The sequence below is a fragment of the Molothrus aeneus genome, chromosome 3 (genome assembly GCF_037042795.1).
Source record: "Molothrus aeneus isolate 106 chromosome 3, BPBGC_Maene_1.0, whole genome shotgun sequence".
Classification (NCBI taxonomy): domain Eukaryota; kingdom Metazoa; phylum Chordata; class Aves; order Passeriformes; family Icteridae; genus Molothrus; species Molothrus aeneus.
In genome coordinates, this window is record NC_089648.1 from 109,438,358 (window position 1) to 109,451,638 (window position 13,281).

At 41.9% G+C, this 13,281-nt stretch overlaps 1 protein-coding gene across 1 annotated transcript in view; it reads right to left on the reverse strand.

Moving 5' to 3' along the window:
* The window catches only part of PKHD1 (PKHD1 ciliary IPT domain containing fibrocystin/polyductin), a 235,758-nt gene that overhangs the window by 171,355 nt on the left and 51,122 nt on the right, over window positions 1-13,281 (reverse strand). The window contains exon 34 of the mRNA XM_066545943.1: window positions 8,911-9,061. Coding sequence (XP_066402040.1) covers window positions 8,911-9,061 — 151 coding nt within the window. The remainder of the gene's footprint in view (window positions 1-8,910; window positions 9,062-13,281) is intronic.

Genomic DNA, 13,281 nt, shown 5'->3' on the forward strand with positions numbered 1-13,281 from the left:
ACAGGGAAGGATTTCTCCCAAATACCTTACACAAATATCTTACCACAGAATTATCTGTGCTGCCTTCCTGTGCCTGCCCTCCTGGGTTTACTGGTGAGCTCAGGGAAAAGCTCCCCTCAAAACTGAAAGCAAAAATTGCATCTTCTACTCACCAAACACATATGAAGAAAGGAGGAAAAACTGCAAATAAAGATGAATTTGAGAATGAAAGAGCAAGAGAGTGTATGTGAAAAGGTGAGCACTGTGACCCCTGAGTGGGTGAAGCTGAGCCTGACCCTTGATCAGAATCCCAGACCCAGAGAAGATGTGTGAAAGCAGGAAAATAAATCAATAAGCAAAACAGCAATCTCTTTCCTCAATTTTATTCGAGGAAGTTCAAATTTACCCAGCTCCTCACAAACTGTCTTTGGCTAAAATCACCACTAACGAGCTCTGACATTTGAAATTTAACTGAATATGAGCTAACAGCTCCCAGCCCTCCACCACCCAGGGAGCTGACCGGGAATATTTTGTTTAAGTCATAGACAGGGGCTAAACTGAGCTTTACTGAGAAGACCCAACATAAGTGTTTATAGCACTCACTTCACCTGATGCTTCCCTGCCCTGGCAGTCTGCTTTTCTTCACGGGGACCACAGAGCTCTCAGTCCCCTCCTCTCCTCCCCAGTGTAATTATTTGCTGATTTTTAGGAGGTGCCCTCGCAATCCCTTAATGAAATCCTTTGCTCTGCAGCAATTCACGAGGACAGATTGGACGCGAGGGGCTTCCACTTAGGGAGCTGCCAATCAGGGGGTGGTACCCAGCATTTAGTGAGCAGTTGTTAAGCCACTCTATCACCCGGCTATTACAGGCTCATCACGAAAACAGCTTGCTTTTACTGGCAACCACAGCAAATTAACCCTTTCCTTAGAGACAGGGGGAAGCCTCAAGTAGATTCATCATGGCAAAGAGCTCTGGTTTTCCCTCCTTCTACAACAAATTTTTTTTAAAGTTATTAATAAACGCTCTCTGAACTGAAATCTCCCTACTGAAAATTTCTTTTTTCTCCTAGCTATACATATTTTTAGTCTATGCTAAATGTTGTGATAGCACCAACAGTAACAAAACCAGGAAAAAGCAAACTTTAAAAAATCCCAGAGCAACAAATACTATTTGTCCTTTCTCTATTCCTCACTCTAAACTCTGTGCACAGAAGAAATCATGATGCAAGATGATTGAGTCTACATCACTACCAGTAGTTTGCTACAAGACCAAATTTTCAGGCTTTTGTTATTCTCAGGATTGATTTTTATTTTTTTTAATAAGTAAATCAAACTTTTAGAAACTGTGTTCTACTCCCACACGATTTATCCAAGATTTCCTCTCACTTCTTGTGGATGGGGTGGGGCACCTGATCTGGCCCTCATGGGCAGAGGACAGGGCAGGCACCAGACTTAGAACTTTAAAACTAAATCCATGTCCCAACCACATCAAGAATCCCTTCAATGATCCCACTCTGGCCAAGACTATGCCACTGGAATCTCCCAAATTTCAGGAGAGGGTGCCCCACATGCCCAGTCCTTGCTGGGTGCTGAGCCAGACCCCAGAAATATTTGGGAAGGGGTCGTAGGTCAGTCAATGCCTCTGGTACACAAGAAACACCTTGTGGGGCATCCAGCCCACAGTGCTGCTCTGGGTGGGACTGGGGAGAGGGCACAGTCAGAGGGTGACAGAGTCCTCTGTTAGTGACACAAGGGGCTGAAAGGCCACATCTTTATCCCACATCACACCACAACAAGGACAAGACTGTGCAAGAGGTTTTACAGTGACTTCTGTGAGCCAGAGGGAAGTTTGATAAGAGGATCCATGTTTATCCCTGAAAATTTTCTACCAAGGTCGCTGACATAGAAACCAAGAAGGAAAGAAGGATAAATAAGAGAAACCTGCAAATGCCTGTTCCAATGAGCACTTTGTCTTTCATGATCAATGAATAAAGTGAAAACTTATGAGTTTTGTAAGAATGTATAGAAAGCATGCATGCTATAATAAAATCAGTTTGAAACCTGCTGAAAATGGAGTGTGTTGCTTTGTGTTGTCTCTGTCTCAACTACAACACAACATCATCAGGTATGTTAAGCCATGCTCCAGTGCAGAACAAGCCTGGGCTAGGTGTGTTTCTAGGTTGCTCAGCCCTTTTCCCATTAAATTCAGGATGGGCAGCTGGAGAAGGCACGAGGCTTCCTCCAGTTTCACCCAGAGCCCAAGGCTGGATGCCTCAACACAGTCCCAGGCATCCAAAATTGCCACCCCCTTCCCCCAAGGAGACAAAGCCAGGTGGAACAGGGCTTTGAGACTCCCAGTCTGGTGGAAGGATCTACATCTTTAAGAACCTTTCCAACCCAAACCATTCTGTGAGACCAAACCCAAGACCAAGCCATGGTTCCAAATACAGACAATCCCCCTCCAAAAACCTGAATTGCTGAAGGAGTCAATTAGAGTTTTTTGTCATAATTAAACAGAAAAGTGGCAGCAACACTCTGTGCAAGCACCTGGGAGCAAGAGGAGAGGACACAAGCCCACAGACACTCAGGAGCTTCCCCACACCCTCCTGACCTGTACTGGAGCCTTCCTTTTGTACAGGAAGGAAAGATTGGCTTTCTGTTCCCTGGAGCAGCACTTCCAAAATGATGCTTTTCACCCCAAATCTGTTTCTCTTAAAGCTTGGGAGCAGGGATAAATGGAAGTGGGGAAAGGAAAACAGCTCCCATTAAACTATGCAGTGTTCAGTTCTGATTTCACACAGGTTTGTTTAAATGCATGTGGAAAAGCTTTGAGGTGCTTTGGATTACAGGGACTGGCATCCCATCCTGAGGGCTATGGCATTCCATCCTAGGATATCCTGGATATTCCAATGCATCTCTCAGTGCAGCTCTATGAGAGTGGGGAGAAGAGTGCTCCCTGAAAGCCACTTACAATTCAGGAAGTAATCTCCTCAGAGATATTAGAAAGATGGAGGGACTGAAAATAAAAAGAAGAGGCTTTTCACAATGTGGGAGAAAAAAAAAGAAAGTTCATTTTTCATCTGACAGCAGGAAAGGAAACAGTTAAACTTCAAATCAGGAAGCAAAAAGTTAAAGGAAAATAAAAGCACACCACAAGCCCAAGTCCTAAATTTCCCATTGCAGCCCAAGGCTGAACCCATTAAAAGGAAGGGTAAAAAAAAAAAGAAAAAAACAAAGAAAGAATTAAAAAAAAAAAAAAAAGGAAAACAGAGAAGCAATTTTGCTTATCCTTTCCTAGGAGCCCCTTTTTCCTAATATTTATTTATTTATTTCCCTTCCAGAGCAAGGCCCTTATTTTCTCATTTAGTCCAACATAGATTGTCCTCCTGGAATGACCTTTTTTTTTTCCTTTCTCTCTCTCCTCCTTTCCTTCTTCCTCCCCCCCTCCTCCCTGCTGCCTCCAGGCCATTGCCCTCATGCCAGTAACTAGATAACACACTCTATCAGAGATTTTTTAAAAAATCATTGCAAAGGCACTGGGGCTGATAGTGGCATCAATCCTTGCCTGACACGGGCTCGGGTCAACCATTTATCTCTTCACATTGCCTGTGGTTACTGGGGAGCCCATCTTGGTTCTCTACAACTTAACAACCTTGCAGATGGTACCTCTCTGCTCCAGCAGCCTCCACACCCCAAGACTGGTTTTGTGGTTTGATTTTTATTAGTTTTTTTGTTTTGTTTTGTTTTGTTTTTATGGACTGTTCCACTTCATTTCTGTGAGGGTCTGGTGGGTTTTATTGCCCTCCTCACCTCCTTCTGAAAATAACACTGTGACCAAGATATCAAGTTAAGAAAACAGGGAATTTGGAGATGCAAGGGTCAGCTTGCTGGGCTGTTAAAAGTGGATATTTATGAAAATACACACAAAATACTGTAGAAGAGTTTCAGCTAGTCCTACTTCTGATATCCCATCCTGTGTGACATGGCTATTTTTGGCTGGTTGCAAAGGACCCAGGAACTCTACTCATGGCCCAAGACAGCATAAAGTCAGGTTCTATCAGGATACTTGCTAAAAAATCCAATGAAACTATTTCCAAACCTCAGCAAGTTGTGATCCCCATGGCCAGATAAAGTGTTCTGGGTTTGTACTCTCTAAATGGATAAAGAGGAAATAAATATCTATTGCACCACAGTTCTTCTTCAAGGGGAGAAGAGAATTAATCAGAACAGCTGTTTTATTATTCCCCTCCAAACAAATTCCATATCAAACTGGAATCTGCTCTGTTCCTTCCCCATTCCTGGCAGTGTTCAAGGCCAAGCTGGATGGGGCTTGGAGCAATCTGGTTTAGAGGAAGGAGTCTCAGTCCATGGCAGGGGGATTGGGACTAGATGATGTTTTTAAGATCCATTGCAACCCAAACCCTTCTGTGACTTCTAAGATCCCTGCCCTGCCTAACCACCCTCAGCCTGCTGTGGTGGTTTTCCTCATGGACTGCCAAGTATGAGCCCTTCACTCCCAAAAATTTACCCATCAAATATCCACACAACATTAGGACAGCTCGAAAATGAGAAGAAAAGAGCCACTTCACATAACTTGTGACCCTCACAGATGGAGAACATGCTCAAGAGTTGTTCAGAGGATTGGAATGAGATGATCTTTAATGTCCCTTCCAACCCAAACCAATCTATGACCTTGTATCAGTCCTGCTGTGAGTAACAATCCTTTATGCCCAGAGTGCCCTGGGCTGACAGAGACCCTTCCATGCCCCCTGAAAGCTGCCTAGGTTTTGCCACATTTGTAAATCACCAAATATCTCCACCAGCTGAAACCATTCCATTGCTTCCCTCACCTCCAAATACTTCGGCATCAAGAGAGATGGTAAGTAGGGAAAAAAGGCTAAAAAAAGAAGGAGAGGAATGATTCTAAGATCTGCAGAGGAGTCCAAGGGATTTGAAGATCTAGTCCTGATTATATTAAGTGGAAGTTGAACAGAAAGGATTTTTGAGGTGGCTGTACATATCTCAGACACAGCCATTGTGGGGGTTTATATTCTTTTCTTTCATGAGAAGTGAACAAAACAGTTATCCCTGTATCAGTCACCAAGCTAAGAATTCACAGATCTTCGATACTCTCAGCCACCCCTTAAATCTCAAAACCTGTTAAAAAAACAAACCCAAGGCAGCTCAGCACACCCAGGCAGAGCCATAATCCATGATGGCATTTTTATCTGGCAAGTTATTTTCTATTAACCCCCTATCCCTCAACATGACCCCTTGAGAGTTGGGTTGCAGGGAATTCACTGGGATACCAGCTCAGCTTCCCTAGGGCTGACTTAATACGTGGTATCAGCCCTTTGCCAAATATTCCATCAGCCATGTGGGCCAGCAGAGGAGGGGGAGTGGAAGCAGGGAAGAGCTGCTCCAGCAGCATGTTTGCATCATGATTAGGTCTGGTCCAGCGATCTGGAATAATAATGGGAAGGCTCACTAAGCATAATGGGTTCAGAGCTATCCCAGCCTGGTCAAACCCTCCCATGAGCATCCTCTCCTTGTGTTTTTGGGGTGTTTTGCACATCTCATCAGTGTCACCAGAGCTGACGTCTCATTATGCAGCCAAGGTGGAGGTGGACAGGTACTGAGTGAGCATTAGAACTTTTCTTTTCCCTTTTATTATTTAATTCATGTCTTCCCATTATCCAGTGCATTCTTGAAGCTGTGAACTAATTAAGTCCTGTGGGATATACAATCAGTGCTGGGTTGTTGTTTTTTTTTGCCCTCCCTCTCTTTTCAGTAGGCTAAATTGCATTATATACTGAAATAAAAATAATTGTGCAACTCTTCTTAGATAATAACAGAGCAAGTTACAAACACTAATGATGCTGAATGCAACAGTGGGGCAGAGGCCTGCTGCTTATTTCTTGTGACCTAATTAAATCATACAGGGCAAAATACTTCAAACACAAAGTGAAGCAAGATCTTAAATCAGTTTCTAACAAAAATAATAAAAATTATTCTCTGGGGGGGGTGGTAGGACACAGACCAGACATCGGGAAAAATCCAAATTGAACTGAAATTTCATGAAGTCTGCCGTAAAAATCACAGATCTCCAGGTAGTACCTTGAAACCCCATGAAATTCCGGGAGTCCTCTAGTTTCAGATTTGAGCCTATCCCTGGCTGTAACCATGCACCTGATGTTTCTGGTGGTTTTTTTCCTACATTTAGGATTCTATGATTCATGCAAGCAACAGCTGAGAGACCAGAGTTGAAAGGACAAAAACTGAGTGATGGATTTTGCAGCACCTACCAGAAAATGCAGTTGTTTAAATAATACAACTGATGAAAAAATTCCCTAAAAACTGTGTCATAGAATAATGGGCATATCATAGAGTATCCTGAGTTTCAAGAAACCCACAAGCATCATCAAGGTCAGCTCCTGGCTCTGCAGAGAACAGCCCAGACCCCTAATCTGTGCCTAGGAATATTGTCCAAATGTTGCTTGAACTCTGGCAGGTTTGGTGATGTCACCATTTGTACCTCTCAGGCTCAAGTTCCCAGAACCGATATTTTACATTTTATTTATTTATTATTTTCTGCTCTCAACCAAGGCTGTTCTCTCTTCTTGCCAGTGCCCATTCATTCCATGCCATAAGCCTCTGTCAGCCTTTCTACATTTTTACTTCCAATGCCATCCTGGAGCTAATCCTGCTCCACCATCATCATCAAATCAGCTCTGAACAACCCTCCCACAGCACCCAAGAACTGGGCTGAGTTCCTGGCCTGCCTGGGCATCCTTCAGCTGGCAGCAGAAAACAAACCATTGAGCAGTGTAGCTGTGCTGAGAACAGGATCATCACACCCCTTTTTTACAGAATGCTTTGAGATCCTTGCACGAGCATGCAAGAGAAGTGCCAGATGTTATTATAAAAAGATGCAGCCCCATTACTTGTACACAGAGTTGTGCTGCCTGCTAATAGCACCATTATCCTAAGGCACGTGGTGCTATTAATGCATTTCACTGCTTAGTGCTGAACCTGGGGACCATTTTTTCCACTGGAAAGGTAAGGCCAGTTCACATGACATGATTTAAACCTCCACAGTGAAGCATGCATGCACTGCACCAGCTCGTAAATCTTAACGGGATGCTGTCAGCCAGAAAGGGACCAAAATTGAAGCCATTTATCTGAACTCCCCACCCATCCACCTCTGCTCACCCAAGCCAGTTTTGGGAAGAGGGATAAAATGATTCTGAATGCCCACTGGGTTCATTAAGCAGCAGCAAATCCCAGATCTAAAGTGCTGCTGTTTTCATCCTGCTCTGAATGAATTTGTTCATTCTGGACACTTAGGACTTCCTTGGTTTTCCCTACTCTGAGCAGAAAAACCACAGCAGGAGCAAACCTCACAGCTTCTTCCTCCTCTTGCTCCCACCTGAGTCACAAGACAAGCTGTCATCCTGCCATTACTGAAGCTTCAGGAGCAGTGACACAGCCCAGATCGGAGACAGCAGAGGGGAATATCCCTCTGTGCTGCAGCCCAGGCTCTGGGGCTCTAGACATACCCTTATCCCATTTGGGAAGGAAAATAGGAATGTAAGGAGGAGTTACCATTTGATCTCATGCTTGCCTGGGCACTTCTCTTCACTCCTGCAGTCACCAAGCAGCAATTTTTGAGGGCTGTATTTCTCCTTAGCTAACATAACTAACTATAACTAACAAGGCTGATGAGCAAATGAACCTTAATAAGAAACATTCTACATCTGACATTCCTTCACAAACCAAGGACAGGCTTAACAGAAACAAAGAATTGTAATTTCAGATACTCCACTCCAATAGTAAGATTAATGTCAGGTAGATTTGCAAGTATTCAGAGACTCCTAAATATAGAATAGATCAGATATTTAAAATAAATACAACACTAGAAATTCAACACTAGAAATGCACCAAAATTACTCTGCCAGGACAATGCAGCTACTTTTTGGAATGGCAAAGTAAATTTAAAGTCCTTAAACACAGGAAATCTCTTTGCTGATAGAGTTGAAAATTACTGTGGTAGCCTTAACATTGATGCTGAGCAAATGAACTTCATTTTCCTAAACTGTGCTAAAAGATTGTTTGAAAAGTTTATTTAATAGATTAAAAATAGCATTTGATTTTTTTTCCCTAAGTCAGGTGTGTAACTATCCCCACTCACACATTCCTGTATTCAGGAGATCTCCTCTACATGTCAGGAGCTGCCCCTTTAGGAAAGGAGAATGAAGAAGGGATAATTGGTGTTCAACAAATATCCAACCCCTCTAAATTTCTTCTTTCAGGTGGCTGCACACCCCCTCTGCAAAACTGTGAGGACTCTAACAGGACATTTCAGGTTAGCAATGATATTTTTACCTATCAAGTCTTAAAATTTATGCTCGTTCAGGATTATAGCCTTTTTGCCATGAACTCTTGGCATGTATCTTCTTTTCTTGCAATACCCACAGATAGCACTGGGAACACTGTCTCATTTTCCTTCAGCTACTAAAAAGCAGCAAAAATCAAATATAACCAAGGCTGCACTGAATGCTAAGTCTCTGCCAGAGAGCTAAAACTGTACCTCATGGCTAAGATTTCTGCTCAACAGAAAATAACACTTTCATAAGAAAATTGAATTTATATTAAAAAAAAAGGAAGATAGTGTTAAAAATACATAGATTGCTCAGAAAATAAGGTAAAGCTCATTTATGTCTCATAAAATACATGATTAGCCATAGTTAACCATTAATTCAGCTGTGCTGCATTAGAACTGCTATTCAAAGTTGGAAAGCATTTAATATTATATATTGCTGCTGCTCAGCCTAAATTGTTTTTTTTCTTGCCCCCCTTTAAATGTACACAATATTACAAATTTAATTTTAAGCTGTTTGAATCAGTCTGTAAAAAAGATTTGATTATACCTGAGTGTTCTGGCCCCAGTTTTTCCATATCTCAGTAATCTTGGCAGTAATTGGCTGATTAGCTCCCTCACACTCCATCTCTGCCTCAGTTTCCATGGTAATGTTACAGGAGCTATTATAGATGAGAACTTCATCTCTTTCCACTTTAGGGCTGAAACGAGAAGGGAGGTTAAATGGGGTGTCATCAATCTTAATGAAATGCAATTATTTTTACTCTTATTAATCATTGAAAGCCATTAGCTTGTGGCAACTCCTGGCCACCATTTGTCAAACTTTGCAAATTTCGGTAATTTTGTTTCCATTCTTTTATTGTTTATTTGTTTTTCCCCCCTTTATCTGCACACACTCAGGATGAAAACACATGCAGTAAATATCTCTCAGTGATGCTTTTTTCCTTCCCCAAAACCATCACAAACAGGAACAAATGCCAGTCTAGGACCAAGGCAGGCAGATAAGTGCAGACAACAGGGAGGGAATCAGCAGTGTTGGGAGCAAAGATGGACTCCTACAAGGAGTAGGGCTGGTTTGTGTCTCCCCCCTCCCCATCTTACTCACACTTAGCAATGGGGAATGAATAACTTGCAACTCCCCTAGGGCAAGGGGAGAAATTGGAAAAACCACACAACTGGCTAACTGGTCCCTAATTCCAACTGTGAAAAAATGAGCTCATTTAGGGGTTCCAATTCCTGCTACCCAGCTGATTGCAATGATGCTTTGTTGCTAACATTCGAACATTAACTTAGTAAATTAATTAAACTTACTTAACAGCCCAGACTAAGGAGATTCGATATATGTGCCAGTTATACCAGCAGACATTTGCTCTAAAGCTTCCCCTTGCACAGGGGGAAGAAGAAATAGAAAATGTGGTGGGAGAGAAACATTTTTTTCCTTGGTTTTGCTGCTGACAGTTGCTGATTTTGGTAGTGTTTCATTGTTGGGAGCTCTAGGATCCAACATATGGTTTGGTGGTGAGCAAAGTGTGGAGCAGAGCTAATGGTTGGACTTGATGATCCCAGAGGTCTTTTCCAGCCTAATTCTGTGACTCTTGGCCATGGCTACTTGTTCCTCTCCTCCCCAGCCCACCATCAGATTCACACAGGCAAGTTGTAGGAAGGTGAGGAGAAAGGAGGGGAGTTACAGCAACACCAACACAGCAACCAGCAAAACAGAAATTATGCAGCTTTTCTGAACAGATAAGAAAGGGCAGAGTTCACAGCGTGATTTACTCAACAAAACAGAGGATCAGCTAGGCAGGATCAGGATTTTAAGAGGCCTTCAGGTTCCTGAAAATCCCATATAACAGGATTTTGTAAAGTGTCTCTGGGATTGGAACCTCAGAATGGTTTGGACTGGAAGGACTTTAAAGACCATCCAGTTCCATCCCCCTACCATGGGCAGGGACACCTTCCTCTATCCCAGGTTGCTCCAAGCCCTGTCCAACCTGGCCTTGAACACTTCCAGGGATCCAGGGGCAACCTGGGCAACCTGTGCTCCACCACCCTCACAGGGAACAATTCCTTCCTAATAACTCTCAAAAATCTTCCTTCTGTCAGTCTGAAGCCATTCCCCTGTCGCTCCAGGCCCTTGTTCAAAGTCCCTCTCCAAATCTCATGGAGTCCCTTTAGGCACTGAAAGGTGTTCTAAGTTCTCCCTGCAGCCTCATCTTCTCCAGGCTGAGCAATCCAAGTTTTCCCAGCCTTTCCTCACAGCAGAGCTGCTCCATCCCTCTGATCATCATCATCATCCTGCTTCCTCTGGACTCACCCCAACACCTCCAAATCCTTCCTGTGCTGGGGACCCCAAAGCTGGACCCTGTTCCAGGTGAGGTCTCATGAGAGAGGAGTAGAGGAAGAGAAGCACCTCCTTTGCCCAAAGCTCTCCCAAAATTGACCCATTTTGAAAGCCAAGACTCAGAGCTTTGTTGGGAGGGTGATGATCAGAGTGGTTTGATGAGCCTGAAGATTTAAAACTTCCCTGCTGGATGCAGCAGCTCACTCTGCAAACAAAGCCCAGGTCTGACCTGCATTTAGAGGCTGTTTGTTTAGGTGCCCTTTCTCAGGGTTAAAGTGGTAAAGGAATCACCCACATTAGAAACCACAAAAACACAAAAAATCAAACCAAAACAAAAAACTAACCAAAAAAACCACCAAACAAACAAAAAACCCCACAAAAAACAACTACAATAAAAGAAAAAAAAAAAAAAAAGAAAAAGAAGCCTTTGTAAGTTGCTGAACCCTTTTAACAGCAAATTTTTATTTTTTATATTTAAATAAACTTTTCCCTCTGCTGTATCAATAATCAAAAGCCAGCCTTGGGGAGCTCTCCTTGCTTTTGATAGCAACACTTTGAGAACTGATCTTGTCCTGTACAATAATTCAGTGGACTGGGCTGTCTTTCAAGGCTGCAAAGTACTTTTTAAAGCTCCAAGAAAAAATGGATCTTTTAAATAACCAACAGTTTTAAAGGCAGAAGGGGGTGGTGGTCAGATGCATGCAGGGCATGGACACAATTTCCCAAACATTCAAGTCAATACAAGCACCTTTGAGTGGTTTTCACAGGGTTGGGGATTTTTTTGCAACAAGTAAATATGCTTTGCTTGTAAGAGCCAGTTCCTTTCTGTCCTCATGCAAGCACATTCTGAAACACTGTTAACAAATTGCAGTGTTTAAAGAAAATGCAAGAAAAGGAGTGAATTATTAAATGGAATTCAGGAATCTACCTTGATACAAGTGTTGCTAATGGCACAGCTTACAACTCTTAAGGAATATGCTTTTGCCATTATGAGCTGATAAAGGATGGGCTGTGGTGCAGAATACATAAAGAAAATATTATTTAAACCATTGAAAAACACTGTCCAGGTGGCTGCCCATACCCTGGAATTGTCCAAGGCCAGGCTGAATGGGACTTGGAGCAGCCTGGGATAGCAGAAGGTGTCCTTGTCTGTGGCAGGGGGTGGAATGAGATGAGATGTAGGGTCCTTTCAAACCCAAACTATTCTGTGATTCTATGAAATTAATAAGAAAAACAGAAGAGATTCAATGTTCGCTTAAGTCAGGAATTACTTCAGTGGTTTTGTCCCCATCCTGGGACAAATATCTTAACCTTGAGCATTTGCACAGAACTAAAATTCATATATATATTTATAATTATTAATTAAAGTGATCAATATGAATTATTTCAGTAATTCTCAAAATAGTTATTTTCTGGTGGAAACATTTAAATTTTCTAAGACTTTCCTGAAAATTCCATTAATACTTTAAAATTAAATATTTTTCTGAACTGAAATTTGGAAAACAGTTTTCAGAAGTTCTGAAATAAGTTAATTTGTATCATTCAAACCTTTCAATTTTTTCCTTCTATTTTTTCTAAGATTTCTCAAATCAGGAAACTTTTTTGAAAACAAAAAAACTACTTGCCCCTACTTCCCTTTAGCAAGAAATAAACTTCCCTTTAATTTAGAAATGAACTCACTAGAAAAAAATATCAGCCCAAGTTTTAATTTTCAACTAAAAGATAAGCATGAGCACAATAGGGTGAAAAGTTAAGACAATAAGAAAGATGTCGAAGAAGTGGGAAAAATGTAAAAAATAGTAGGTAAAAAAAGTTGATTGATTTGATTCAGAAATCTCACCCTGATAGGATTCCCAGGAGGAATAATAAACCAGTCTCTGGAGCATTCACAGTGAAATTGGACTAAAAACCACAGTGAAAACCATAAGCAAACAGTCACTAAAAGGACTTTGTGACTTTCTGCACAGTGGCAGCCCAAACCAAGAAAAGAAGAAAGACAAAAAAGTAATCACAGGATACTTTTCTTCTTCTTCTTATTATTATTATTATGCCATTGAAGATGCATTTTTTATCAATGAAGACCTGAGCCCAGTTTTGATATTCAGGGAAAAATAAGCAAAAAAAGAAACACATATGGGGTTGTCCTGTCCCTCTCAAGTTTGATGGCTCTCTGGATTGGGCTTACACTGATGTGAGGAAAAGCAGAGCAAAGTTCAACCAGACAAGGCAAGGCTCCTGGAGTCTCTTGATTTGAAACAATCATTCTTGGAGCAGTAGAAGTGATTAAATTAGTTCAATTTCACAATTTTTCCCCCCTTCCAAGTCTCCTTACTTTTGTCTTCTTCAAAAGATCTGTCCTCCCCATCTCCTGGGACGTTACAGGATATTACCAATGCACAGTGTGCCTTTGGACATTTGTACAGATCAGGGCAGAATTCTGCCCTCTGTCTCCTCAGCAGGAAAATAATTTCTTTCTGCCTAACAGTGATTTTCTCAAAACTGGGGAGAATTTTCTTAAGAAGTCCAGGCTAGATCAAATTTAAAAAACTGGTGAGGAAGAAGTGACGGACCCACAGAGAG